This window comes from Podarcis muralis, chromosome 7, assembly GCF_964188315.1.
Source record: "Podarcis muralis chromosome 7, rPodMur119.hap1.1, whole genome shotgun sequence".
Taxonomy (NCBI): Eukaryota; Metazoa; Chordata; class Lepidosauria; order Squamata; family Lacertidae; genus Podarcis; species Podarcis muralis.
Window position 1 is genome coordinate 76286724 of NC_135661.1, and position 27592 is coordinate 76314315.

The 27592-nt window shown below is 49.5% G+C and overlaps 2 protein-coding genes across 6 annotated transcripts; one reads left to right on the forward strand and one right to left on the reverse strand.

Moving 5' to 3' along the window:
* Positions 1-145: 145 nt before the first annotated feature.
* Positions 146-9072, reverse strand: LOC114603463 (uncharacterized). 4 transcript variants are annotated; one of them, XM_028742478.2, is made up of 3 exons: positions 8854-9072; positions 5499-5585; positions 146-2588 (listed from the first exon to the last, which is right to left on the reverse strand). In XM_028742478.2, exons 1-3 carry the CDS (start codon positions 9055-9057, stop codon positions 420-422), a joined length of 2460 nt encoding a protein of 819 aa, XP_028598311.2. In that variant the 5' UTR covers positions 9058-9072; the 3' UTR covers positions 146-419. The 4 variants fall into 4 exon arrangements, with proteins under 4 accessions (XP_028598311.2, XP_077788651.1, XP_028598312.2 ...); XM_077932525.1 differs by having other exon boundaries at positions 8771-8882; XM_028742479.2 differs by lacking the exon at positions 8854-9072 and adding an exon at positions 7425-7655.
* Positions 8869-26384, forward strand: SMG9 (SMG9 nonsense mediated mRNA decay factor). 2 transcript variants are annotated; one of them, XM_028742482.2, is made up of 14 exons: positions 8869-9006; positions 12477-12633; positions 12719-12793; positions 13679-13922; positions 15869-15966; positions 16255-16367; positions 17863-17974; positions 18589-18684; positions 19152-19237; positions 20494-20600; positions 21369-21476; positions 21734-21859; positions 23643-23787; positions 25616-26384. In XM_028742482.2, the coding sequence occupies exons 2-14, from the start codon at positions 12490-12492 to the stop codon at positions 25692-25694; spliced, it is 1533 nt and encodes a 510-aa protein (XP_028598315.2). In that variant the 5' UTR covers positions 8869-9006; positions 12477-12489; the 3' UTR covers positions 25695-26384. The 2 variants fall into 2 exon arrangements, with proteins under 2 accessions (XP_028598315.2, XP_028598316.2); XM_028742483.2 differs by lacking the exon at positions 8869-9006 and having other exon boundaries at positions 12589-12633; positions 13662-13922.
* The last annotated feature ends 1208 nt before the right edge of the window (positions 26385-27592 follow it).

The following is a 27592-nucleotide window of genomic DNA, read 5'->3' on the forward strand; positions in this document are numbered from 1 at the left end:
ATCTCTGTGCCTCACGCTGCAGCCTATGCCTTTCTGAACAATCCCAGGCTACACACCTCACCCTTGTGAACACAACCCACATAAGAAATGCAGGTTTCTGCTACCACACAGGCCTCCCCCTGCATGTAAGCAAAGAGTGATGGAGTCAGCATCTTTTGCTGTTTTAATTTTCACAGTCATAATTACATGAGGGGAGAGGAACAAAACAAAAGAAATACATCCCAACAGAAACAGGTTAAGCTTCACAACCAGTAAACCGTGCCAGACTAACGCTCCCCCGGAAGCAGCAGCCTTTTGTCTTCGGTTCCCCAGACATACGAGGCGAACCGCCAAGGGACTGGTGGGCGAAAAGGCTGGGGGTCCGCTCTCAACAGGACCTCCAGATATTCCTGGGCCCTGACTGAGCGAGCCCACCTGGCTCAGCTCGAGGGGAGGAAACCTGAGAGGGTGTACACCCGCAGGCCGGGCCGCTGGTTCCTCACGTGGTGCCAGAGGTAGCGGGACAGGCGCCGGAAGCTGGCTCCGCACGGGCAGCCGAAGTGGGCCGGGCGAGGGTGGCAGGAGCCGTGGCTGGCGAGGCCCGTGTGCCCTTTGAGGGACTTCCCACAGGCCGCGCAGATGAAGAGGGCCTCCTCCAGGTGCTGTAGCTGGTGCCTCAGGAGGTGCAGCAGGCCGCGGAAGGAAGTCCCGCATTCGCACAGGAAGCCCCGCCCTCGGCGCCGGGGCCACTTCTGGTGGGCGCGGAGCTGGGACACCCTGCTGTAGCGTGCCCCACAATCAGGGCACCGGAAGCCCCACGCAGTCCTCCTCCGTCTGGCCGGCTTCCGAACCCTTCTCCTCTTGGAGGCCCGCCGCCTGTGGCTGCTGAGGGGGCGGCTCACCGCCGCCATCTTGGGGCCCCTCGAGTCAGGGTCCACCTCCACCACGATGAAGTCCTCCTCTGCCGCCACCACTTCGGCACCGTAGGCCTGTGGGCCAGCCCTCCCGTTTGCCTCCCACGGCTCAGAGGCCACAGGGATGCCGCCGCCCATGTCGTACTCCAGGTCCAAGACCTCAGGGTGGTCCCCACCAGACGTGCCGGGGACCAGGCGGACAACCACGGAGCCTTTGGGGGAAAGGCTGGCGGTCGCCGGGGGTGATGTCTGCTTGTTTTGTTGACACGGGTTTGGCACATACCCCGAGAACTGCACGGTGGCGGCCTGGGACTGTTCCCAAGCCCCGTTCCCGTCGCAGGCCGGATCTGTGCTGTCCAAGGTCAATGCGTTCCCGTACGGGACGGTTATAAACTGCGACTCTTGGTGCAAAGGGACCAAGTGGAGGGTGGCCAAGTCCACAGAAGAAAGGTGAGGGTCCGGGTCCAGATACAGCGTGGATGAACCTTCCGAGGTCTTGATGATCACCTGCTGCATGGGGCTGGCCTCCGCTTGGCCGTCCATGACGGCCCCCTGCTCGTCCGCCTGGAGCAGCACAGTCCGGAGGAGCGTGCAAGGGTTCTGGGAGACCCAGCCAGCGGCGAGGGCGGCCTGGTCCTTATTGACTCCGCCCAACTGAAGGGAGCTCAGGCTCACTGGAGCGTCCAAAATGGCCGCCTGCTCCTCGGCCCGGAGGAAAAGAGGCCGGAGGGCGTTGACGTTCCCCTGTCCGTCGAAGAGGGTGGCCTGCACCTCCGCCTCGTCGCCGTCCAGGATGATGATCTGGTTGTCGGCGTTCATGACCGCCGGCTGGAACAGGCCCCCCGCCACCTGGCCTTCCAAGATGGCCTCCTGCTTCTGCCATGGCTGCAACAGGGCCACGCCGACGTCCCCGTCCAAGATGGCCACCGAATGCCCCGGGTGGGCGGGACCGAGCAGGCCCTCGGTGGGCGGAGCACTGGCAGCCGGCAGCTTCCTCTGGTGCTTGGAGGACTTCCGCTTGCCCGCCTTCTGGGCCCGGGGCGCCTGGAGCCTCTTCAGCTGCCCCGGAGCCTCCTGCGCAGCCGGCAGGCCAGACACGCCTTTTGCTCCCAGCTGCGTTTCGGCGGGCTTGTAAACATAGGCGGCTTGGGAGGCGGGGGAAGTGGAGGAGGAGGAAGAAGAGGAGGAGCGCCTGCACCCCTTCCTGTGGCAGACCTTGATGCCCTTCCGCACCAGCTTCAGGTGCCACTTGGTGTGCCGGGCAAAGTGCTCTGGGTGCAGGAACCGCTTGCCGCACTCCAGGCAGCGCAGCTTGCGGGGCGGGGAGCGTGCGCGGGGCGCTGGCGCTGCGGGCTTCTGCAGCTCCTCTTGAGCATGGTCCTTGAGGTGCTGGGCGTAGTGCCACTCTTCCATGAAGACCTGCAGGCACTTCTGGCACTGGTGAGCGCCGAACGCCGGGCTCCCGGGGGCGGTGGGAAGGCTGGGGCGCAGGGGGCAGGGGTACAAGGGAGGGATCCATTTCGCGCAAGCGGCTGACCGGACGGAGAGAGAGGCTGGCGGGCGCTGAGCCGGGAGGCGCTGAGCAGGCCGGGCCGGGCGCCGGGCGGGGAGGTAGAAGGTGAAATAGGCCTCCCCGTCATCATCGCTGCTGGAGGCGTCCAGGGTTTCCCAGGAGAGACAGTTCTTGGCATTTTCCTGGTGGTGGAAGGAGAAAGAAAGATGTTAACAGAAGATGTTAACCCCAGACACCAGTCCTGTTGACGGACTGCTTACAGACGTAGGCTTTGTTTGGAAAAATGGGACGTTATTTGGAATGAGCTGATACAGAGGACCAAAGTTTCAATAGGGAATGGGACATATATAGACTGTATTTAAAAGAATACTGTAATCATTTGAGTTCTTTGGTAGGCTTTCAGTAACTCTTGCAACGTTAGAAAGACGGTGGGTATTTTGGAGGGCCATAATGTGGAAGAACTATAATATGCAGTTGATTTAGACATATAAAGGGCCCCACAGAGGGGAGGAGGGAAGTCGTAAGATTTGGAAGAATCTTGTTTGGTTTTAAAAGTTAAATGTGGTAAATGAAATTTATTTTGTAAAATTAATAAAAATTATTTTTAAAAAAAGAAATGGAATGAGTTGATACAGAACGTAGCAGGCTACTAATATCTACATATGCTTAGGATAATAACACTACATCAGGGTGTTATATAGGGGGTGTCTTTTAAAAGAGGCCCCGTGGAACATGTGTACTCTGTGCCCAGTGGTGTCCAAACTTTTTTCAAAGAGGGCCAGATTTGATGAAGTGAAGGGTTGTGAGGGTCAGCCAAAGTTATCATCCCTTTTTAGGATTGAAGTTGTTGAGCTTTTTTTAGGATTTTACCCACACGTTTTTTAGCTTTTTTAAGGTTGAAGTTGTTTGAGGGTTTTTTTTTTAAGGATTTTACCCCAGGAAATAAACTGCCATAGGGGCTGGATTAAACCAACCAGCGGGCCGGATTAGGCCCCCCAAATGGACTTTGGACATGCCTGCTGTATAAGAATGCATGGGAGTATATTACAGTGCATTTTTGCATGTATATATATTTTCCCTTATACACATCTTTGTTTTTCCCCTCCTCTCACTTCTCCCCCTTTTTTCTCCATCACTTTATTCCTTTATAACTGAAATACTTTCAATAAAAAACAACAACATACCAGACACAATTAAGCATCACGTGCTACAGACACATTTGTGCGCACGTCACAATTCCAAATTTGGAATGGTGGGAGGAGGAAGGGAACAGAAGACAAGTATTGGGCATTTCTCAATCCACTCAGCATTTCTCGATCAACTCAGGACTCTCTCTTTCAAGTCTCTAGCCTTATGGTTGCAAAATGCAAGGCTTGGCGGACTCTTGGGACACCAAGAGTAATTTTGTCGGATGGGAATTCTGGCAGCTGTGGGTCACTTGCTTTTCTAAAACAACATCCCCAAGTGGTCGTCAACAACAACAACAACAAAATCATAGATCAAAATAAAATCATCCAAAAAAAGTCAAACCAGTTATAAAAAGAGAAGTAAAAGAAGCAGAAAAAGGAGAAAGAACTAACCCAAACCAAACATGTTTTCAAGTAACAGAATGTGATTAGAAAATGAATGTGAGAATCCCAATGTGAGAATCCCAAGCCTATGTCTGAGTTCCTTGGCAGAAAAACACCTTGACCCCATGGGCTCTCCTGCCTAGTTTTAGTAAGTCGTGGGGGAAAGCGAGGCTTCTGCTGAAGCCTGGAGAATGCCAAAAGGTTTGTATGGAGCGTATGATTATATATCAGGCTTTATACTGCAATCCTATGCATCTGTGGCCATCCAGATGCTGTTGGACCCCAGCTCCTGTCTGCAGAAGCCCTTACGGGCAAAGGCCATGGATTTGGAATCTAACATCTGGAGGGCCACAGGTTCCCCATTTAACCTCTAAAAGATTTGGGACGGAGAACACTGCCTAGTTCAAACAATTCCTGAATGATACACTAGCCCACCACCTTGCTGAAGCTAAGCAGGTCTGGGATGGATCAGGGCCTGGATGGGAGACCTTAAAGGAACAACAGGGATTCCACCTTCAGTTCCATCTATGGAAGAAAGGTGGGGTATCAATGCACGTAAATAAATACAATAAACCATTTCCCCCTGAGAGTGGACTACGGCCTTGCTCTGCACACACTTCTGAAGGAGACCAAGATAAAAACAAATAGGTTGAATCCAGCTGTATCCAAAGTTAGTTGCATTAATTTCCATGGGTATAAGTTAGTCCTGCCCATTGCTTTCAATGGGCCTACTCTGAGCAAAGCCAACAATGGACTCAACCCAATATTTAGTAGTGATATGCTTGTTTCTCAAACAAATCAAATGTTTATTCTTGACAATCCTAAGAAGAATGACTGTGCAAAGCAAGCCCATGTTATCCCTCTGTAAAAGATACAAGACAGTGACTTGCATTTAAGGCTACTGCTCAAGTTCATTGTGGGGGAAAGATCTGCATCACAGGACTTCCAGCTCGCTGCTCATGCTCTTCACCACTATAAGCAACAAGGCTTAATTTAGGGTAAAGGGAATATTTAAAAACCAGAATATTTTTACTAGTACAGTCATACCTTGTGTAATGTTTGCTTCACGTTGCGGCTTTTCAGGTTACGAACACAGCAAACGCTGAAGTGTTTACTTCTGGGTTCGCCACGCACGCATGCACAGAAGCAATCTGCACACTTCGCACATGCGCTCTATTGTGTTTCATACACATGCAGTAGCGGCGCTCTACTTACAGACTTTTCAGGGTGCAAACGGCACCCCGAAATGGATCGCATTTGTAAGTAGAGGTACCACTGTATACTTGATGCTCCATGTAACCTTCTGGGTTAGTGTAAGGTAAACAGCTGGCAAACACACAGAATTTAGACAAAATGCAAGATTGGGGTGAGTGGGATAGTACAGAGAAGAGTGCAGAACCCCAGGTACTCTCTGCCTCTCATACTACCCTCATAAGCCACGCGTTGGTGCAGATCTATAAAGGCGAAGCAATTTGGGTATCCCCACACCACAGGGAGAAGAGCTGAGACCCTGTTGCATACCAAGTGCAGAGGAAGTTCATCCAGAGACCCATCTTCCGTCAGTTCAATTTCAGCTCCAACATCCATCCCTGCCAAGTCCATAGCGCCCTGAAATGAGGAGAAACATCTTGAACGATCCTCGCCTTCTCCTGAAAAATCAAAATTCACAACTGCGGGCTGTGTCATATGGGAAACTGATGCACCCCAGACAACAAAATGGGCTAACCTGCTGAGCTTGGGACGGTGGGGAAAGGAGAACAGAAAAGATGACTCTGCTGATCAATTCCAGTCGGGTCCATTGGGCAAGACTGAAAGAGTCCTGGATCTAGAGAGCCCCTGATGCCGCCAAGGCCACAAGCTCCCATACCAAGCAGTTGCAACTGCTGCAGCTCCATTATTGGGCTGTAGAAAAAATTCACCATCCCTCTTTTCCAAACAACTTTTGTTCCTGAGCAAAACATGCAAGCTCCACCAATGGCAGAGTTGCCATTTTTGGAGATTCAACAGCCACTCCTTGACATCTCATAGCACTATCTGGCTCCCAGTCTCCCTGCTGCGAAAGCCCTTACGCCAGCCTTCAAGAACTTGTGTAGTTCTTCAAGAACTTGTGTAGTGTAGACTGGTACTGGGGGCAACTTGTTGCCCCCTCCAGTTGCTTTGGGCTACAACTCCCAGTCCCATCAGATGGGTGTTGTAGCACAAAACATCTGGAGGGAGCTTCAGGTTGGCCAAGGATGCCTTGCACTCAAATGGAAACACAGCCATGCACATTTTAGGGAAGGGCCACAGCTCAGTGGTAGAGCATCTGCTTTGCACGAAGGTTCAATCCCTGGCAGCTCCAAGGAGGGACCCTGGAGAGTCACTCCCAGTCAGTGTAGACTGGTACTGGTCTCAGCAGCCCACAAGCTTCATCCAGGTGGTTTATGGCTCATCTGCTAAAATGCAATTAAAAACCACACAGTGTCTGGCACAGCCTGTTACAACTGCTATGGCAAGCAGGAAAATCATGAAGCGGTCCCCCAAGACCCTCTGAAATTTTCAAGTGGTTGGTGGGGCGGGGGGAAGAGATACTTAAGAAGCACCAGCGCAGGAGGTAGTTGGACGAATGGCCTGACTCACTAGAAGGCAGCTGCTCCTGTTCCTGACCTAGGAGTTCTGATTACGTGTCTTGAACAGCAGATCTGGCTGCCATTCCCACAATTAAAGCTCAGGAACTGCAGTTCACAAGCACCGCCAAGCGTAACTCTGCAAAAACAAGGAGGAGGCTGAATCCAGACTGTGGACCAGAGGGAGGTCACTGGACCACCTACCTCCTGCTGGGACAGCTGTATGAAGGTGTGCAGCACTAGATCGGTTCCTGCCTGTGGCAATGGTGCAGAGATCCTGGCCATGTGCTGCAGCTTTTTTTTTGGGGGGGGGGGGACATAACAGCACACCATCAGTTGATAAAGCAGTATGCATGCCACACAAAACAGAAACCCAGGCCGCCCATCCCTCTTTTAGCTCCACTGGGACCAGCAGAATGAATGGCAGAAACCCCCACCCTGGGTGGAATGAGACTCAATGACAGGCAGAGCCAACTAATCCTCTAGCTTTGTCGCCCTCCTCCTCCCTGCTGAGAGGGCAACTCTGAATCTGGGGAGGAGCAGGAAGCTGGCGGCCAGCGATTCCCCTTGGACTAGCAGTAAGTACGAAGGCATGCAGCTGGGGCAGGCTGGAGTCGGTGGGGCAGCGCCCCATTCGAGCAGCCTCCCCTGCGAATCAACTCTTCTGCGTTTTATACCGAAGGGGCGAATCCAGGCCAGTTCCCCTTCCAAGCCCCGCCTAGCATCTAACCGCGGGCATTTTTTCTCCCCCTTGCAGGGATCGGGTCGCCTGCTGGCTGCGGGCGCGCCCCCTTCCCCCCGGGCTGCAAACTTGCCTCCTTTTGCTCCAGTTCGACCTTACCAAGGCGTGTCCCGCAGGCCTCGCCGCTGCTCCGGGCCAGCCCAGCAGACCCTCCCGCATGGTGCTCGGAGGGCGGCGCCCCGGGGCATCCGCAAGAGCCCGCGCTCCGGGGAGAGCCCGCCGCACGCGACCCGCTGCACCGCGGCCGCTGCTCTTCCTGCTGCGGCCGCCGCCTCCCCCTTTGCAAGGCGCACGGCGACCGGGCGGAAACGAGCCCGGAGATTGCTGGGGAGGTGGGGGTGGCGACGGCGCAGAGGCTGCTGGGAGTTGTAGTCTTTCGATTCCTTTCCCCTTAACACTCCCAGCCAAGCGCTTTCGGGTGATCCGCGGAACTCCCCGCCCCGTGCTCCGTCCCTCAGTTTAATGGCGCCGCAGGCTCGCCTGGGACTCACCACCCTTCGTGGTCACGGGGGCCTCCCCCCCCCCCCAAGTCAGGATGCTTCAAAGCCTGTGGGAGCTGAAAGGCACTCTGCACATGCTCTAGAAGGACTTGTAGAGTTGGAAGGGACCGCGAAGATCGCGCGGTCGTTTCGGATTGAGGGAAAGGGAGGGTGTGAGAACAAAGCGAGCCTGACGTGGATAAGGCTGCTGCGAGATTGGATCCTAGTTGGCTGCTCTTGTTTTCAGTCTCCACAGAATAATTCTTCCAGGAGCGGTTTTTTGCTGCCAGTGCAGTATTGTGACACCCCCCTCTCCAAAGGGGGTTCAAGGAGATGCTTGTGTGCCTTTTGTGAATTTCCACATTTGATTTGGATTTAGCTTAGATTGATTTAAACGGGGATTCAGGCAAATGCAGGAAGAAAAAAAGTTTTTAAAGTGAAGACATGATTGACCTGACGCAGCCTGTAGCTCAGTGGGTCCCCCTACTCCAGAGTAAACGAGTTTATTGCACTGATTGCTGTATTGATTTAGGCAGCCAGGGGTTGTTTTTCGGTTTTTTTGCTACACACTTCTACTTATTTTTATGATCTTATTTATTAACACCACCAAAATACTCCCCCTATGGCAAGTTCTAGTTAATTGCTGGGGGGAAAGTTTTGTGTCGTAAATAATAATAATAATAATAATAATTTTCTGCTCCAACCATTACACTCCACTACCATTCCAGGTGGGAAGCCCCGCCTACCCCATTCGCCCTGCCTGGCCTTTAGCCTCGCTCTGGTTTTACGCCCCGCCCCCGGAATGAGATCCATCTACGAGTGTTCTGTCGGCTTCTGACGCATGCGTACAAATAAAACTACTTCCGCAATGCTGCCTAGGCAAACGAAAGGCTCCGAAAGCAGCGCTGCAATGCACACACTTGCCGCAGACTGAGCATGCGTCAATCCAAAGCCAACGTTGCTCACCCGTCCCCGGAGCGAGAAATGACGCCCAGCGCATGCGCGTTGGCTCAAGCAACGGTGGCCGATGAGGTCCGCAACCCTGCTACCTTCCGAGATGCGCTGATTCGCAGGACCGCATTCCAACCGGCATTCAACGAGGTGTTATCGCCGCCTAAGGCTACCTTCTGCCTCAAGGGACGCTCGGAGGATTTCTTTCCTGCGTAAGCGGGGCTTCTGGCTTTTACCGCCCCGCCGCTCAGGTATTTCTCTGGGACGGAGTGGGTAGTTCCGGGTTTTGCCCTAGTATCCATCCGCTGGACGTTAAAATGAGTTTGCGGTATCCACCCGCTGGTTGTTGGATCTTATTTTCCTCTATATCCCTCCGCTGTATACTGCATTAGTGACGTTAAAAATCGAAGTATATGAATATATCCTTCCGCCAATTAATATAGTCCCATTGCTTGCCCACCCCCGACCCCCACCCCGCGCCCGAACAACAACCTATGGTTAGACCTTGCTTAGATGCTATGACTTCAGACCTGGAAACTTTCCCTGTAAATGGAGGTGGTTAAATTAGTAAGTCGTGAGACACTTTGCACATGCTCAGAATCATTATCATTTTCATGTGCCTCCCATGCTCCATTTGTACTCTTATTTATTTTTAAGCAAGGCATGTTTCCTTTGCTCTTTGTCCCCACAAGTTTCTTTTTATTTGCATGGAAACTTTAAGCGGACTAAATCCATTCCTCTTCCTCCAGGTTGCTAACTCATCTCCATCTTGTTCTCTGCAGCTGCCTGTTGAGGTGCTTAATGCACAGCTATAATGAGCACTGCAGGGTTGATTTTTCACATTTGAAACGAGATCTGGGAAAGCTGCATTACCTTGGCTGTGTTCAGACATTGCAAAAACAAAAAGCAACAACAACCATGGTTTACTGTGACAATAAGAAGCCTCCCCTCCCATCAGGCTGGTATAGCCCTTGTTTATCTCCCGGCGTAGACATAAAGAAGCTTATGCTTCATGTTTTGATCATCCACATCATGCCATGTTGTCCACATTAAGCTCAGCGATGGTGTGTTTGAAACAAAGTCACTTCACACTGCGGCTTAGGGAGCTAGCTTGAGTTTCAGCAAACCATAGTGACTTCTACATATTTTAGGCTAAACAAAAAAAATTCCTACCAGTAGCACCTTAAAGACCAACTAAGTTAGTTCTTGGTATGAGCTTTCGTGTGCATGCACACTTCTTCAGATACACATTTTAGGCTGCAACTGTCATCACACCCAGTGCTCATGGGAGTTGTAGTCCAGAACATCTGGAGGGCATCAGGTTGGGAAGGATTAAACATAGTTTGGACGTAATGCTGAAGCCAAAACTGGTTAATCAAAACTAGAAGCAAAAACTCCTGATCTTTTTGTGGCTATCCCTGGGAGGGAGGCTAGGTTTATTCTAGCCATGCTTACTCATGGCTTAGCTTTATTGTGCTATCTGGATGCAGCCATTGAGTCAGATGGGTGTTTAATCTAGGCCAGTAACCTTAAAGTAATTTGCTGATCCAGGTCCCACTTTTGATCCCAAACTGCAACACAGTGCCAAGTTCAGCACTCCCTTCCTTTGCACCTGGTCACCTTAAAGTGCAAGCAGAGTCCTTATATTTTTAATAGTTGCATGGAGGAGGGAATTTTGATAGGTACAGAGGAGAAAATGTTGCACCTACCGGAATGTATACAGCACAGCTCTTTAAAGATTGAGGGACATTTTCAAACATTTATATGCCGCTCTTCAGCAAAGCTTCCAGTGGTTTGCAAAATCAAAGAAAAATTCTGAAATTAAAACAAAGTGCAATAAAATTAAAGGTAAAGGTAAAGGTACCCCTGCCCGTACGGGCCAGTCTTGACAGACTCTAGGGTTGTGCGCCCATCTCACTCAAGAGGCCGGGGGCCAGCGCTGTCCGGAGACACTTCCGGGTCACGTGGCCAGCGTGACATCGCTGCTCTGGTGAGGCAGAGCCGCACACGGAAACGCCGTTTACCTTCCCGCTAGTAAGCGGTCCCTATTTATCTACTTGCACCCGGGGGTGCTTTCGAACTGCTAGGTTGGCGGGCGTTGGGACCGAGCAATGGGAGCGCACCCCGCCATGGGGATTCGAACCGCTGACCTTTTGATCGGCAAGCCCTAGGTGCTGAAGCTTTTACCCACAGCGCCACCCGCGTCCCTTGCAATAAAATTACAATAAAATTACAATAAATATATATAAATAAATATATATAAATATGCTGCAATAAAATTACAGCATGCTAAATGCATTAGAAATCCTAAGAGAATGGAAATGCTTTTGCGCGGCATCCAAAAGATAACAGTATTGGCACTAGGTAGATCTTGCTGAAGAAGGGAATTGCACAGGCAGGACACAAACCCTGAAAATCCTTACCTTGGATGACTGGGGGCACTTGTAGAGAGCCTGCAGATATCCCTTTAATACAAGGACAGGTTTGGTACAGGAGCAAGGCTTCCTTCAGCCTTGGCATCTTATCAACCTTCTCCTGTACACATCTGCTTCTGTTTCACAGCATCGTAGAATCATAGAATTTTGGAGTTGGAAGGGATCCCAAAGGTCATCTAGTCCAACCCCCTGCAATGCAGGAATCTCAACTAGATCATCCGTGGCAGGTGGCCATCTAGCTTCTGCTTAAAAACCTCCCATGAAGGAGAGTCCACAACCTCCTGAGGGAGATCATTCCACTGTCAAACAGCTTTTGCTGTCAGAAAGTTCTTCCTGTTGTTTAGTCAGAATTTTCTTTCTTGAATTCATCGGTTCCGGTCCTAGCCTTACAAAAAAACAAAACACCACCTTTAAAAAGCAACAACAGTGGTGCAACCCACCCAATGGGTGAAGGAAGATGATCCAGCCCAGTGCTGAGTGGCAGCCGTTGTTCTTAAGTCCTCAGGTAGGGTCTTTCCTAGTCCTGCCTTCATGTTTGGTTAGTTCTGACATGGATGGAACCTGAGGCTGCTCTGCATCCTCTTGCTGAGCTGTGAGCCCACCTGGGAGCAGGTTTCAGGGCCTGAGGCCTTTGAGTTATCTCAAGCCTTGGGAAAGGGATGGGTAGGTCTGTGGTTGAAACTCAGTCGACTGGACTTTCAGAGACAAGGGAAGAATATTCGATTCCAAGTTGTACTTCTGGTCTTCGGGTTTTCATGACCGATAGTTTACAGAGGAAAAAGCAATTCCCACCCCCTGTTGGGTTTTGGAGTATTCTTAATAATCAATGCATGTGTGGGCATTGCACATGCTGCTTCTCAACATTCAGTCACACCCCAGCATGACCAAGAACAACCCAGCGAAGGGTTGTTCAGGTACGGTAGGTATAGTCAAATCCAACCCTCAAAGGCTTCTCAGTATCACCCTTGATCTAGAAAAGGACACCTTCTTCCATACACATATTTTACACCTCAGCCACGTTCTCCCAAGCTGAGACCCCAGGCAAAGGACTCATGATCACAATGTAAATAGCAAGAGAGGCTTTGGCAGAGCCCTTTTCCTTTGTTATATTTCTCTGCTCTTTGCTTGCATCTTTCTGACCCTTCCCCAAAACCTGCTGGTTGAGTGTCTCTTAGCATCCTTGCGGAAACAGGTGACAGTTGCTGTTTATGTACTGAGACTAAAGTTTGTTTCTCATATATTACTATTATTTATTCAGCTTCTTAACTCGTCTTTCCGCCTCCCAGGTCCTGCTTCCACATGTCCGAGTCAGGGCACAGCCAGCCTGGGCTGTACGAGCGGCGTCGCCGCTGGAACCGTGACAAGGAGCTGGGTCACCAGAGCCTGTCTGGGCCGGGCCGGGATCGTGACTATGTCCCCTGGGATCGTGAGCGAGACCGGCGGGTAAATTCCACGCTTTGGCTGCAGTGGGAATAAGGTGAGGGAGCGACGTGGGGGCCCCAAGTTGACCCTGTTCTACTCCTTGTAGGACCCAGTGGATGAGCCGGTGGGAACCGTGATGCAGAAGACACCCATCATCTTGGCCAAGCCACCTGCAGAAAGGGTAGGTTGGGAGACATAATGTCACCACGCTGTGGCCTGATGGGCCTTAGTCCCCTGCTCCCATGGTTGCCCTCCGAAAAGGCCAGTCAGAGCTCCTGTGGCTGCTCTCGCTTGCTCCTGAGCAACAGGCCTGCCATGCAAAGCTTAGCTGAAGTTATTGACGCTGTCACTCATCGACAGTTGATATATAATAGAAAGCTTAGAGGTCAGCAGCTAGGGCTGGGCTATTGTTGAGCTTATCATTTATTTATTTTTCATTTATTGTATGCTGCCCTTCAGCCAAAGATCACAGGGCGGGTAGGTGGGGGCTGCTGTTGCTGTTGTTTTTTGTGTCTTTATTTTAGATTTTGTGATGCGGGAATAGTTTTGTGTTTCTTAATGTTTTATTTGTTGGTTACTTTCGTTCGTCGCAATTATTTCCCCCATGTTGTCAGTCGCCTGAGCATGGTGCGAACTGTGCAGAGGTGGGGTGCATATAAACTTATGTACTGTGATCCACTTCCTCAAGAGGAGTATTCTGTGGACTTCTTAGCTGCCAATTCTTTCTTTCCTTACCTCTCTGTTTGAAAAGGAATTGGGGAGAGAGAGAGAGAGATTCCCTCTTCTTTTAATTTCATCTTCTCTGTGTGAATTTCCCTTTTAGAAGTTACATAGGGTGAGGTGGAGGAACAAGGAATCTGGAGCGTAGACACCCACAAGAGAAGGGACTCCTCTTTTCCACCCCGGCTGTTTTAGGTAGCACAGAGGTCGGGGGGGGGGGGGTCATGTGCCCAGCTCTGGGAAGGAGGAAGTGTTGCATTTGAGCCAATGAGGCTGTGCTCCCGTTTCTGGCCGAGAGAGATGTTGGATTTCGGCCTCTGTGTCCTCAGCCTCTGTGTCCTCACAGTCCAAGGGGACCCCAACCCCCACTCCTGCTCCAGCGCCTGCCGCCGCCCCAGCCATAGAGAAGCCCATTGTGCTGATGAAGTCGCGGGAGGAAGGCAAAGGTCCCGCGGGGGCAACGGAGACGTCCGCTCAGCCCCCCGCTGCTGTCGCCAAGGTGGAGAAGGAGGGCCAGCGCCCCACGCAGCCAGTCTACCAGATCCAGAATCGGGGCATGGGCTCAACCGCACCCAGCAGCGTCATGGACCGTAAGTCACGAGAGATGGCAACTTCCGGAGGTGTAGCCTCATTGGCCTGTTCCAGACTAAAACTTTGGGTGCTGCAGAGGCCAGCTGTGATTAGGCGAGAAGGGGCATGGAGGAAGTATTAGGGCCCAATGCATTGTCTACATGCTGCATCAAATACAGTGGTACCTTGGTTTAAGAACAGCTTAGTTTATGAACAACTTGGATTAAGAATGCTGCAAACCCGGAAGTAGGTGTTTTGGTTTGTGAACTTTGCCTTGAAGGCAGAACATGTTCAACTTCCTGTTAAGTGTGTTCCATTTGTAAATTGAGTCCCCTGCTGCTATGGGAAAGCACGCCTTGGTTTAAGAACGCCTTGATTTAATAATGGACTTCCGGAACGGATTAAGTTCGTAAACCAAGGTACCACTGTAAAATTAACCAGTCCAAGGCCCTGATTTGTAATAAACTCCCATGAGAGACAGAGTGCTAAGAAGCACCCCTGCCAGTCAGGTATGCAAAGCATCTCAAGGGTATCTGCTTTCACTTCTCAGTGTAAGATTCTAGTCCACTGTGTCACCTGGCCTCGTAAAGTGTGCTTTGGTGAATTGGCCAACATAACTGAATACAGTGGTACCTTGGTTCTCAAACTTAATGCGTTCCAGAAGTTTGTTTGACTTCTGAAATGTTCGAAAACCAAGGCACAGCTTCTGATTGGTGCAGGCACCCCGGGAACAATAGCCAACAGCCGCATCGGATGTTTGGCTTCCAAAAAATGTTCGGAAACTGGAACACTTACTTCCGGGTTTTTGGCGTTTGAGTACCAAGGCGTTTGAGAACCAAGGTACCACTGTACATCCAGCACTTTGTGTGGCCACCCAAAATAAAGGCACCGGCATCAACCCGAGAGGGTGACAATGCAATCCAATGCACATCTGTTCAAAACTATAAGTCCCATTGAGTTCATTGGGGGATAATCTGAGGTAAGTGTGTAAAGGATTGAGTCCTGAGTTAAGATGCCTATATAAGCCCTCGCACAACAATGGACTGACCCTCTGGAATCGCCAGCAACTCAGAAAGTTGCACCATTTCTGACTCGGTGTCCATTCCATTTGCATTGCTGTAGGATGGTAGTGGGGCTCTGGGCAGCATGTTCACTCCTCTCCCAAGTCACTGTTGCCCACTCTCTTGCGTGCTTTGCACATTTGCCCAGAGGAGTTGCCACTTGTCATTGCTTGCATACTCGAAAGGGGGTGACTGAGCAAGCAGTGATAGGAAGAGGAAGACTGGCAGGACCAGGAAACTCCGGAGGGTGGCAGCAGGTACTGTGGGCCTCAGCAGATGCACAGTTATATCTGTCCCTGATACTGGCCCTGTACTTACCAAGCAAAGGGAGCTCCAACCTTTGCGAAGTGCTGTTAAATGGGAAGTCCCACGCATTGTGCTAGGCGCCAATGGACAAATCTTGCACATATCCTCTCTTGGGTGTATGTGCTGTGCCTTCACTTTTAATCTGGCGGTGGGGTGGTTCCTAGGTGTAAAAAGTTTGGGGAACACTGTGCTAGTCCCTGTGACTGGGGATGGATGGACTTGGAATTGTGTGGGAACGTCTGGCGAAAGTTCAAACAAGAAGTAGGGCAGAGCAGAACTTGGGAAAGTCAGACTCGCCTTATGAAATGCCATTGCTGTTCCTAGAAAGAGCTGCAATATTTAATGGGGAGTAAATGGGACTTTTGAAAGCGGTTAATGATCACTGCCCGTATTTTGCTTATGGGTTATTGGAATGACTTCACTGGAATGCGTTGTTTTGTTCCGTTAGGCCTTTTTCACTTTTTTGTAAGCTGTTTGGCAACCTTTTTTTAATTTTTGCATTAAACGACTAATCAGTTAAATAAATAATGATGCACTTAACCTTTATGTGGGACTTCTCACCTGGCCCCTGTTGACCTCAGACCCTCTTGCCATTCCAGCTGTGGTTGGCCAGGCCAAGCTGTTAGCCCCGGAGAAGATGAAACACAGCATCAAGCTGGTGGATGACCAAATGAACTGGTGTGACAGCGCCATTGAGGTACTGTGAAAGTCCAGGGGCTTCCTACTGGCCATCTTTCATCTGCACCCCTTCCTCTTCCCGCAGCTTTCCTGCGCTCCCCCAGTAATCCCACTTTCTAATTCCTCAGCCCTTGTTCTGTGAACAAGTATGCCTGCATTGGGGATGGGTTATTTCCCTGGGAACATTTCTCCGCGCTGAGAAACGATGGTAACAATACCTAGATAATCCCTCTCTTTAAAACTCCTGTGATTTCTGTCCTAGCTGGTTATGTTTTACAAGTGTTTCCCCCCCTCTGTCCCACATTAGTATCTCCTGGACCAAACGGATGTGCTGGTGGTTGGGGTGCTGGGACTGCAGGGCACAGGCAAATCCATGGTGATGTCACTGCTGTCCGCCAACCAGCCTGAAGAGGATCAAAGGTAATTTGGGGGCTTGGCTCAGGGGAACCGTTAACCACAACTGCATAGTCAGACTGTTTCATGCAAAGGGTTGGGTGATGAAGTTGAGAGAATGAATAAGGAAAGTAGCTGGGGAGACTTCCTCTGTTGGGAGATCCTCTTAGCTGTTTAGGGGGTGAAGATGCAGGGCAATGCATCTTGGGCATGCTGAAAATAAAGCTTTGAAGATTATCGCATTGTGATTTTGATTGGCTGGAGACATTACTTCAGGCTGATGTAGCGGTACTAGAAGCCTTAAGCCGAATAACTGACCGATTCAAGTCAATATGTAACATTCATCCTCCACCTCCTCTTAATGGTTTTTATCCCCTATCCCCTCTGCCCTTAAGACTCCTTCATCTGTTTCTCATTTGTGTACTTAGAATCTTTCCTTCAACCACCTTACCTCTGAGATATCTGCCTCTTAGATTCTCTACATCCCAGAATCTCTTTCCAGCCCTAAGCTTGCCGTGTCGCCGTCGTCATCAATTTATTCATTGCCTTCTACGCAATCATCTCAACGTGATATACAGTCATGACAGTAAAAACAGTTAAAACACAGCCTCATGAATCTGTTCCTGTCGCCAGTATCTAAATAAGATTATAATCCCTGCTAAAGTGACAGCTTTTCTTTCCCTCACACTGACGTGTGGCTGCAGACATTTTCTCATCTTTTTTTCTTTTAAGCACTAGGAATGATTGAACACTGCATGCCTTCGCACCAGCTCAGCCAGTCAGTGATCAGTCTTCACTGCCACAACTGGAATTCAATATACCGTATTTTTCGCCCTATAGGTCGCACTTTTTCCCCTCCAAAAATGAAGGGGAAATCTGGGTGCGTCCTATGGGGCGAATGCAGGCTTTAGGAAGACATCTGCAGCCTAGGCAGCCCTGCGGGAGTTCCCACAGGGATGTCTAGGCTGCGGATAGCAGCCTGCTTCCCGGAGCGTCGGGCGCCCTGAAAGCAGAGCGCCCGGCGCTTCGGGAACACGTCCGCAGCCTAGGCAGCCCTGCGGGAGGTCCCCACAGGGCTCCCCACGCTGCGGATAGCAGCCTGCCGCCCGGCGGGCGGGGCGCCCTGAAGCAGTGCGCTCCGCGCGCCGGACAGACATCCGCAGCATGGGGAGCCCTGCAGGAGTTCCCCGCAGGGCTCCCCACGCTGCGGATAGCAGCCTGCCGCCCGGCGGGTGGGGTGCCCTGAAGCAGGGCGCCCCTCGCGCTGGGCAGACATCGGCCAGCCCCACAAGCTCGGGGGACAGCAGGGAGGCGCAGCGCCGCCATCCCGCTGTTCCTCGACCTGGTTCGGTTTCCCCAACCTGCTTTTGGGGGGAAAATAAAGGAAATTCCCCCCCCTTTATTTCCCCCCCAAAAAAACTAGGTGCGTCCTATGGGACGGAGCGTCCTATGGAATGAAAAATACGGTAGATTTATCAACTCTGCTTTGTCTTTCCTGCCAATCCTTTCTCCTCTCTTCCAGGACCTATGTGTTCCGCACTCAGAGCCAGGAGATCAAGGAGCGTGGGGGCAACCAGACCAGCGGCATCGACTTCTTCATCACCCAGGAGCGTATCATCTTCCTTGACACTCAGGTCTCTGCTATGGTCATCTTTCTGCAATTGCCTCCGACTATCTTTGGAGAATTCTCCATGCAACTTCCAGTAGACCCTGGATGGGTTTAAATGCCAGACCTCCATTGCCTTGCCCCAAACACCTTTGGTGAAAGATCTGTTTGTTTTTGTTGTGAGATTGAAGCTTATTTAATCAAGGCAGCTAATCTTTAAGGCAGTTAATAACACTTCTCTTCCACAAGACATCTGTTCCCAGAGTGTGGGAGAGCAGGACAGAGTAGCTAGTCCAGTCTGGAGAGCAGAAAGTGATCCACTGGGTTTGTTAGATGGGGTACAAGAAAGGAGAGATTGGAGCTATGTGAGTACCAAATTTGTTGAGCATCTAGGTGAGTGAAGAAAGACAAAACGAGTAAGAATATGAATTGGTCACGTTCTCAATTAACAGGATATAATGTTTCATCCATGAATTGTTGAGAAGGAGGTAACATCGTTCAGTAGGAAAACCTAGTGTCCTAGGAAAGGACTAGCTTTAGCTAAGAAATGAGGACTGACAACAGGGTAGCCTCAGGTTAGAAATTAGGGTGAACAAAACCCTCCAAAGTTTTTTTCCTTTCTCTCCCTCTCCCTCTCTGTAGCCCATTCTCAGTCCCTCCATTCTAGATCACTTGATCAACAATGACCGCAAGCTGCCTCCGGAGTATAATCTGCCTCATACCTACGTTGAGATGCAGGTAGGGACCATTTGTATGTGTCGGGTGATGGTGGCGGATGTGGATGTAGGGAATAAGCTGCAGAATCTTCACCTGGCAGATGATGGGGGTGAACCTCCCTATAGAGACAGGTAGCTCCCCTGTCCCTTTGGTCCTCACAGTGCTAAGGCATAAGTGAAAACAAAGCTGGAGAAATGGGGAATTCCTGCCCTTTTCAAGCCAGCTTCCTGGCTCAGTTCTGTTATTTTCTGTAATCCTTAGAATATAACTCGCCCTCAATTCTTTTTTCATTGGCCTTGTCCCTTCAATAAACTCATCTGACCCCATATAATGCCAAAGGATGTTTCCTACCAAAAGTGCGGCTAGTTTTGAAGCATGGTGCTCTCAGCACAGGAGCAAAGGTGTCATTTGGCCTGTGTTCTTGAGAGCATGTACCCTGATTTCCCAACCCCTGACCCGTCTCCTACTCACACCTGCTTTCCTTCCAGTCCCTCCAGATTGCTGCTTTCCTCTTCACTGTCTGCCATGTGGTCATCGTGGTACAAGACTGGTTTACTGATCTGAGCCTGTACAGGTGAGACATGCTAGTCACACAGTTGTAGGAAACAGAAGAGTCAAACCAAAGGCCCTAGGCCGGGCTTCCTCAAACTCGGCCCTCCAGATGTTTTGAGACTACAATTCCCATCATCCCTGACCACTGGTCCTTCTAGCTAGGGATCATGGGAGTTGTAGGCCACAAACATCTGGAGGGCTGAGTTTGAGGAAGCCTGCCCTAGTGCCTCAGGGTCAGGAGTTAAGCCCCTTCATTTTTCTGCTGCCTAAGCAAGAGGGCTGGGCATAATCTTTCCCTTCAAACCTGAACCTGAAGTGTACATTTGGGTAGCATGCAACTTGTTCCCAGAAGTGGTGATTTTGCTACCTCTATAATTTAATACAAATAAAGCATAATTTCTTTTGCATCTGGGAGCTGCAGAGAGGTGCCATCTATACTGAAGATATGACCCTCTGGGCACTGGGAATTTTACTCAGTCGCTAAGATTTCATTAGGCATTGGATTTGGGTGTCTTTTAACTGGAGATTACTAGACAAAATATAGGACCTCATGTTCTTAATATATGCTGTTACCAGTAAGTTAAGGGAATTGATAGATTTCAGATAAGCACTAGGAAGTCCTCATTTTGTTTCTTAAGCTCTGAAGTTGTGCAGGTATATTTGAAATTCCAGAGATTTCAAAAGCTAAATTGCAGGGCTGATCTTGAGGAAAAAATCGCAGTCTTGAGAATGGATTTTTTCTTTTGGTGACTCTCCTGTTTGTTGGTACTTAAAATCCTTGAGAAAAACCCAGTATTTCCGAAAAGTCAGTATTTTGCGCTATACACTTTGAAGCGGTCTTGACAAGAGGAAAAAATGTTTGTTTTGTATTGTAAGTTCTGAGTGTATGTCTGATAGTGGTGGGCTGGTTGGGTTTGGTCCATTTCAGACAGTACAGGGATGTCTGTTTCTGTGGGTGCTAACTGGCCATCTTAATGCCAACCAGTAGGAGCTAGCCCAGTATCTCTGGATGAAAGAAAAAGAAAAATGCCTCTTTCACCTTCATGCTTCTGTTGCCATCGTTAAAGCTGCTCCAGCTATTTGTGTGCTCAGAATTGGTATCACTTTGTTTCCCTTGCAACAGCAAAAATTTTAAAATGGCTGGTAGCAGAAAGATCCTGCCGTATTTCCATTCTCCACCAGAGGTGGGACAAGGTCTATTCAGACGATGCTTCATCTTCCTTATTCATTGCAAAATATTATTCCTAGTCTTCAACCGCTGCTGGCTTTTTGTTGCAGGTTTTTGCAGACAGCTGAGATGGTAAAGCCCTCCACTCCGTCTCCCAGTCACGAATCCAGTGGCTCTTCTGGCTCGGATGAGGGCACAGAATACTACCCGCACATTGGTACGAAACAGCATAAGCACGTCTATTGGGCTGGATCAGTGGCCTGTCCCATCCTCACCCCAGTATCCTGTCTCCAAGAGGGATTGCATCTGGCAGGGTCCTGTGATGGCCTACAGCCGACACGTGCTCAAAGGGCCTCCCAGTGAGAGCAGCAACTGGTGGCCAGGCATAGCAGCAGTTCTGATTTTCCACCAGACCCCCAATTCAGGGCATCGTGGAAATTTAAGTGGCCTCCAGCCATTTGGTGCTGCCTGGATCACTACCAGCCAATGTCCCACCAATAAAGGAGGGAGACCACCAGAGAGCCCTTTTTCCTGGACCTCATGACACCTGGAGCTGGCCCTGGGATCTGGAGTGGGCAGTGGGCTGGAAAGCAAAGGATGGTGGGGGGTGGAGGCAGAGACCCAAGGGCCGGAGAAGGCATGGGATGGTGAAAACAAGGGGCAAAGCAGAAAGAGGCCACCGACGGCATCTTAGTTGGCGTTTCCTTGTTTCCCCAGCTCTTCTCTTGAAACACAGCTGAGGTTCCCCAAGCTGCAAGCTGGATCCTAGATTGTGTGTTTGTGCAGCGTCCTGGTAGACGTGGCAAAATAATGCCCACAGCGGTTAACAGCTCCCAATTCAGAAATCTAAAGAAATAATTTGAGCGCCACAATTGGATGAGTTCTGGCTTAGGATGGGGATGGCCCTATTTTTTCTTGTTTAGATTTGAGCAATGGGGACAGGCACATTTAGGACACCTGTAAACCTCCCTCTCTCTCTGCCTAGTTTTTCTCCAGAACAAAGCCAAGAGGGAGAACTTCTGCCCCCGGAACCTGAAGCAGATGCACCTGGTTATTGACAAGATTATGATGCACTCTCACCTGAAATATAAGGGTAATGTGCCTCTTTCCAATCTATTTGAAAGGCCAGATTGTGGAGCTTAAAATAGCTAGAAGATGAAGCCTGCCGAAGGAGGCAATGTAGAGACTTGGGCTTTCTCACCCCAAATATAACAGGTTGCTGACCCAGTGGGCCAGCAGGCAGCCCTGACTTCCTGGCTGCCACCTCTTAAGCCCCCGAAACCCAGAAAATCATATTTCGGGGTATCTCAAGACAGTTGTCTGCTTAACCGCACTGTTTCTTTCCACCAGGCACCCTCTCCATGCTGGAATGCAACATATTTCCTGGCCTTCCTCAAAGTTACCTGGACTCAGAGGTCAACCTGTTCTTACTTCCATTTATGGACAGCGATTCGGATGATGCTCTGCCCAGGGCAGGTGAGTAGCTGGAGCTGTGTCTCCAGCCCTTTTGCTTGATATTTAAACAGGTAGAAGGGCTGAAGCCCCCACTGCCTTCTGCCTCTGGGCAGCTTCCTCTTCAAACTGGTCCCCAACATAATTGAATCCACATTTAATATTTAAATCGCCATGTGAGCAGGTAAGGGATGCATGCTGATTGACTCAAGCAAGAGAGCAGGGCTGGTGCTCAGCAGCCATTTCTGGTATTTTGATTCATTATGAGTTTGTATTGAATGACATTGTTTGCTGAACTCGTTTTCTGCTTTATTTATACGCTGCCATGCTTTAGATATGATTACAGCAATTGCAATGTCTGCTGATTTTTTTATATTGCTACTGCGAGCCACCTCGAGCACAGCGTTGTTGTTTAAAAAGGTGGATACAAATACTAAATCAAAACTGAAAAAGAGAAGCAATGCACAGCATCAGTCCTACATCAGCCTTAGAAATGCTTTCACCTGCCTACCATTTTCTTTTTCATATGAATTAGCTGCAGGTGGCTCCTGGGTGGAAGATGGGATGGGGATGGCAACAGGCTTAGCTCTTTTGTGTGCTCAGAATCCTTCCCTTCCAGCGATCTGCCAAGTTAGTTCTCTCAAAAAAAGAGCTTAACGGGATGCGGTGGTATTCCACTTTTACTCAGAGTAAACCCATTGCAATTGATCATGACTATGTTAGGTCCGTTAATTTCCGTGGGTCTACTCTGGGTAACTTGGGATGCGGGTGGCACTGTGGTCTAAACCACAGAGCCTAGGGCTTGCTGATCGGAAGGTCAGTGGTTTAAATCCCTGCAACGGGGTGAGCTCCCGTTGCTCGTTCCCTGCTCCTGCCAACCTAGTAGTTCAAAAGCACATCAAAGCGCAAGTAAATAAATAGGTCCCGCTCCAGCGGGAAGGTAAACTGTGTTTCTGTGTGCTGCTCTGGTTTCACCAGAAGTGGCTCAGTCATACTGGCCACATGACCTGGAAAAACTGACTGCGGACAAACGCCGGCTCCCTCGGCCTCTAAAGCGAGATGAGCACCGCAACCCCAGAGTCATTTGCGACTGGACTTAACTGTCAGGGGTCCTTTACCTTTACTTTTACTCTGGGTTGAAGATAGGCTTTTACTAGAAGAACAGTTGGGGTGGGGAAACTGCAGGAAGGGAAGGATTTAAGAGCACATTTCATTGCCTACCCTGTTTAGCCAAAATAGCAGAATTATGTTGCATTAGTGATTTAGGTTTCTGCATGGATTGCGTATAGTTCTGCCCTGATATGATGAATTGCAGCAACCCTGGAGCACAGAGCAAAATCCATCCACTGAATTTCCCCCTGCTGCTCCAAATAACACTGCAACCTGCATCCCCAATGTGCTGGGCTGGGGGCAGGTTTGGATTGTGTGAAGGTGTCCCTCCATCCAGCTTGTGCCTGTGGAGTTGATGCCAGTTTAGTTTCATCCACTGAAAGCCCCCAAACAGGGTGTTCCACAAGGGGCTGAGCCAGCCCAGGACCTCTTGGCTTTTCGGGCCAGTGCAGCAATTTGCCTGCCCTTCCAACCCAGCCAGATGCGGTGATGGCCCTGTCACGGCTTGAACTGCCACCTCAGTTACACCAGGTAACAAATCACTTGCTTGCTTTTTTCTCCAGGGATCAGTTTTTTTTAATAGGTTTTTTTCTTTCTCTCATTACAATCCCTTTTGGAAAGGGCTATTTGCATTCTGGTGAAAGCTCCAGATGCCCCAACGGATGGAGTAACCTGCCTTCCTTCCTTTCCATTGCAGCCCCTGGGAGCGGCCCCCTCTTCTCCCTCCTGCCTGGGTACAAGGGGCACCCCAGTTTCCAGTCTTTGATTGCCAAGCTTCGGAGCCAGATTATGTCTATGTCCCGGCCTCAGCTCTCCCACACCATCCTGACCGAAAAGAACTGGTAAGTGTGTGTGTGTGTGTGATTTTGGTGGTTGAAGTAGCATAGGAGAATAACTTAAGAGGGGTCTTAACTTGGGGGGTTGCAAGGCCCTTGAGCATTCGTTCTCGTCAGGCAAGTCACTCTCCATGCTAATCATTTTATGTAATTAAATAACGTTCCAGCTTCCCACACCTGGCAAAGTATGCTTCTGCTTTCAAAAGCTCATGTCACAATAAAACTTCATATTGAAGGTGCTGGGCTCCCTTTTGAGTTGAGCGAGTTAATGTGTCATCGCTTCATGTTCTGGCAGATGCCTGCCTTCCAGGAAGCGTGGCAAATACGGTGCCTTTTGTACCACCCTGCCTTGGCTGGTTTCTGACAATGGCTCAGACCCCAGAGCTGAGCGTCCTGTTAATAATTTCCCTGGACCCAAGGTCGCCCTGCTGAGCCTGTTCCATAGGGGAGGAAGGCATATTTTGCATCTCTGTGATGTCCACACCAAGAAAGGGGATACAGACCAGAATCACATTACCAGCCTTCTGGTCCCCATTCTCTTATCTTAAAACAATATTTTCTTTCTTAAAACAATGTTTCTTGTCACAAAACCTTAAGCTTATTGCAAAGTTATAAAAGCTCAAAACAACCGGCACCTATCACAAGCAGTAAAACCACATTTCTAACAAAGCCATAAACTTAAACATGTTGTAAATCACTAATTGCTCCCGATTAGCCAGAAAAGTTTGTTTTCACAGAGATAGCAACCTGCGCATCAGACTCTTTAACTGGCAATGCTGAGATGCATATACTGGACATTTCGTGATGTCTAAAAGTTTGTTATTCTGAAGACTTCCGCTCAGAACAGAGCAAAAATTGCTGTATAAGATGTGCTTCGTCCTTTGAAGTGGCTCCATCTTAACCTTTTCATGTGATTTAAGAGGATTTTAAACCTAGGGGTGTGAGAGTCAGGAATGCCTCTACTATAAACGCAATGTGAGTTTCACTGCATAATGAAAGCTGCCTCGCTCCTCCGAGCGTGCATGCTCTCAGTCTGTTGTGTACTATATAGATCCTCCTCAGGAGATGCAAGAAGTACATTTGCCACAGTAAACGGAGTTGCGGGCAGTTGGGTAGCATTGTGAGCCACAGTGCATTTTAGAGGGGCACCAATCACCCTTATGTAGGAGTGAAGAGATCAGCCCTTCTCCTGGTATGCCAGAGAAAGGGCTGCCAAATTTCCTCTGCATGCAGGCCCACTGTACAAGTCCAGAATCGGATTTCAGATGTAAAATCTGCCTTTGGAGAAGCACATTTTGTATATTAAAGCAAGTTTCTAGCTCTCCTGCACACAGAAATTTAGAAACAGGATGTGGCTGACAAAAACTTGAAAACCTGAGTTTTGTTTGTGTCAGGCATGGATTCTCTATCCTGTCTTTCTTTCTTTCTTTCTTTCTTTCTTTCTTTCTTTCTTTCTTTCTTTCTTTCTTTCTTTCTTTCTTTCTTTCTCTCTCTCTTTCTCTCTCTCTTTCTCTCTTTCTTTCTTTCTTTCTTTCTTTCTTTCTTTCTTTCTTTCTTTCTTTGCATGCCTCGGTTTTCTGGGGTTTTTGTCTCTTTCCAGTGGGCTCGTTCTCCCTTGTTACTTGCTTCCAAAAAAATTAACACAAACACATGTATATATATATCTGTATCTGTCAGTTGAAAGTAGAAATAAATAATATACGTATGCGGATTAACTTGCCATAACATTATGGATATTGTGAGGCTATTGTGGAACAGAGCAGATAATTCAGTAGGACCCAGTTTGCCTCTGGGCTGAAGCTGACTGCCATGTTCCTTTCCCTCTCCCGGGCAGGTTCCACTATGCAGCTCGCATCTGGGACGGTGTGAAGAAATCCTCTGCTCTCTCCGAGTACAGCCGCCTGCTGGCCTGAGCGTGACATCCTCGCATTGGTAGCTGCTGAACAGCAGCCAGGCTCCCCCACCCCCTGAGCTGGGTGGGCCAGGGCATCTGAGCCGGCGTCCAGAGGCACAAAGCGACGTGTGTCTTCCAGAGAGGGAGCTGTAGGGGTTGGGCACTAGCCCTCCTCTGGTGATGCTATGCAAGTTTCAAGGAGCAGAAACGCAGGATTGGTGTGGTGTCCCTACTGGGCCACCGTACTGTCTGCCGCCCAGCATGGGTCTTGCTCCGTGTCTCTTAGGGCTCCGATTCCCACCTACATGCGAAGACGGGAGAGCTCTGCATGTCTTCTCATGGGCTGCGACTCCCTCCAGAAGCAGAAGTCAGTGTAGGAGTTGTGACAAGAACCACCAGTAACCTCCTCCTACCCTTCTAAGCAGGAAAAATAATATCTCTGCAATTGCAGTGGTGAGTCAGGGCAAAGGTCAGTGGGGAGCGAGAGTTGTTGCTTTGTATATGTTGAGATAGTACTTCCCTGTAGTCGAGTGTTGCTCATAATCTTCCATTTTGAGGGACGTGGACCCTGACGCATCTCCCCCTCCTCAATTCTCTGCCCCTTTCCTCGATCCAAGCCTAGCTTTCTTGTTCCTGCAGCAATGTGAGTTAAGAGTAACTTCCCTTTGGGGAATATTACATTCTTGTTTAATAAATTGTTTGTGCCGTTTCACGTTGTGTGTGGTTTCCACCCCAAAAAGCTCCGGACTGCCCCCTTTGTTAACAGTATCTCTAGTGTGGGTATGCATGCCTATATGTTGAGCATAGCCTGGCCTATAAAATTATTGAAAGAATAATGTCTGTAATTGCATCCCTCTGAAGAAGGGATATAAGAAGCCTTAACCTAGAGCAGGGTTTCCCAAACTTGGACTACAAGTTTTTGGACTACAGTTCCCATCACCACTGATCCTGTTAGCTAGGGATGATGGGAGTTGTAGTCCAAAAACAGCTGGAGACCTAAGTTTGGGAAACCCTGACCTAGAGAAAGATAAGAAGGCATGATTCTCGAGTGATGGGCTCGAGTGCGAAATAAAAGTTGGCTTGAAAATATTTTTTATTTCCTCCAATCCACCATCTCTTTAGCACAGAGGTGGAGAATCTCTGGTCCATGGGCCACTTTTGGGTGTAATCTGACCTACAAAATAATATCCATAAAACCACATCCACCTGTCAATCACCTGATGGGAGGGATGCAGGGGTCAACTGTGTTAGGTGCTGCTTTGCCAGCATATTTCCTCCAGGGTATGTTTTTCAGCAAACGCCTTTTGAAGCGCTGTCCACTGTCAGGAATGACGCTGACACTTCACTGCTTTCCCCTCCATCGCTTCCTACCGTCGTCATGACAGCCTGATTGCCTCCCTGTTCTGCGGGCTGTCACTGGCTTTGTTTATAGGTTGGCAGAAGTGAAGTACATGTACCACAGCAAAAAATCCCTGAGAGCTTTTCATCTGTGACATGATTCCTGTCATGCTTCATGGATGTGGTTGGAGAGGACTTTCGTTGACATAACCACATCATGCTTTGGCCTCAGGAAAAGGTTAGATGGCAGAACAGTGCCCCAGGAAACATAAAACATTTTGCTGTCTGGAAAGCTACATCACAGCAATTAGGATCTGACACCCCTGGAATTCTTGTATGGTTTCTGTACAGTGATACCTCGGGTTAAGTACTTAATTCGTTCCAGAGGTCTGTACTTAACCTGAAACTGCTCTTAACCTGAAGCACCACTTTAGCTAATGGGGCCTCCTGCTGCTGCCGCACCGCCAGAGCACGTTTTCCGTTCTCATCCTGAAGCAAAGTTCTTAACCAGAAGCACTATTTCTGGGTTAGCGGAGTCTGTACCTGAAGCGTATGTAACCTGAAGCGTATGTAACCCGA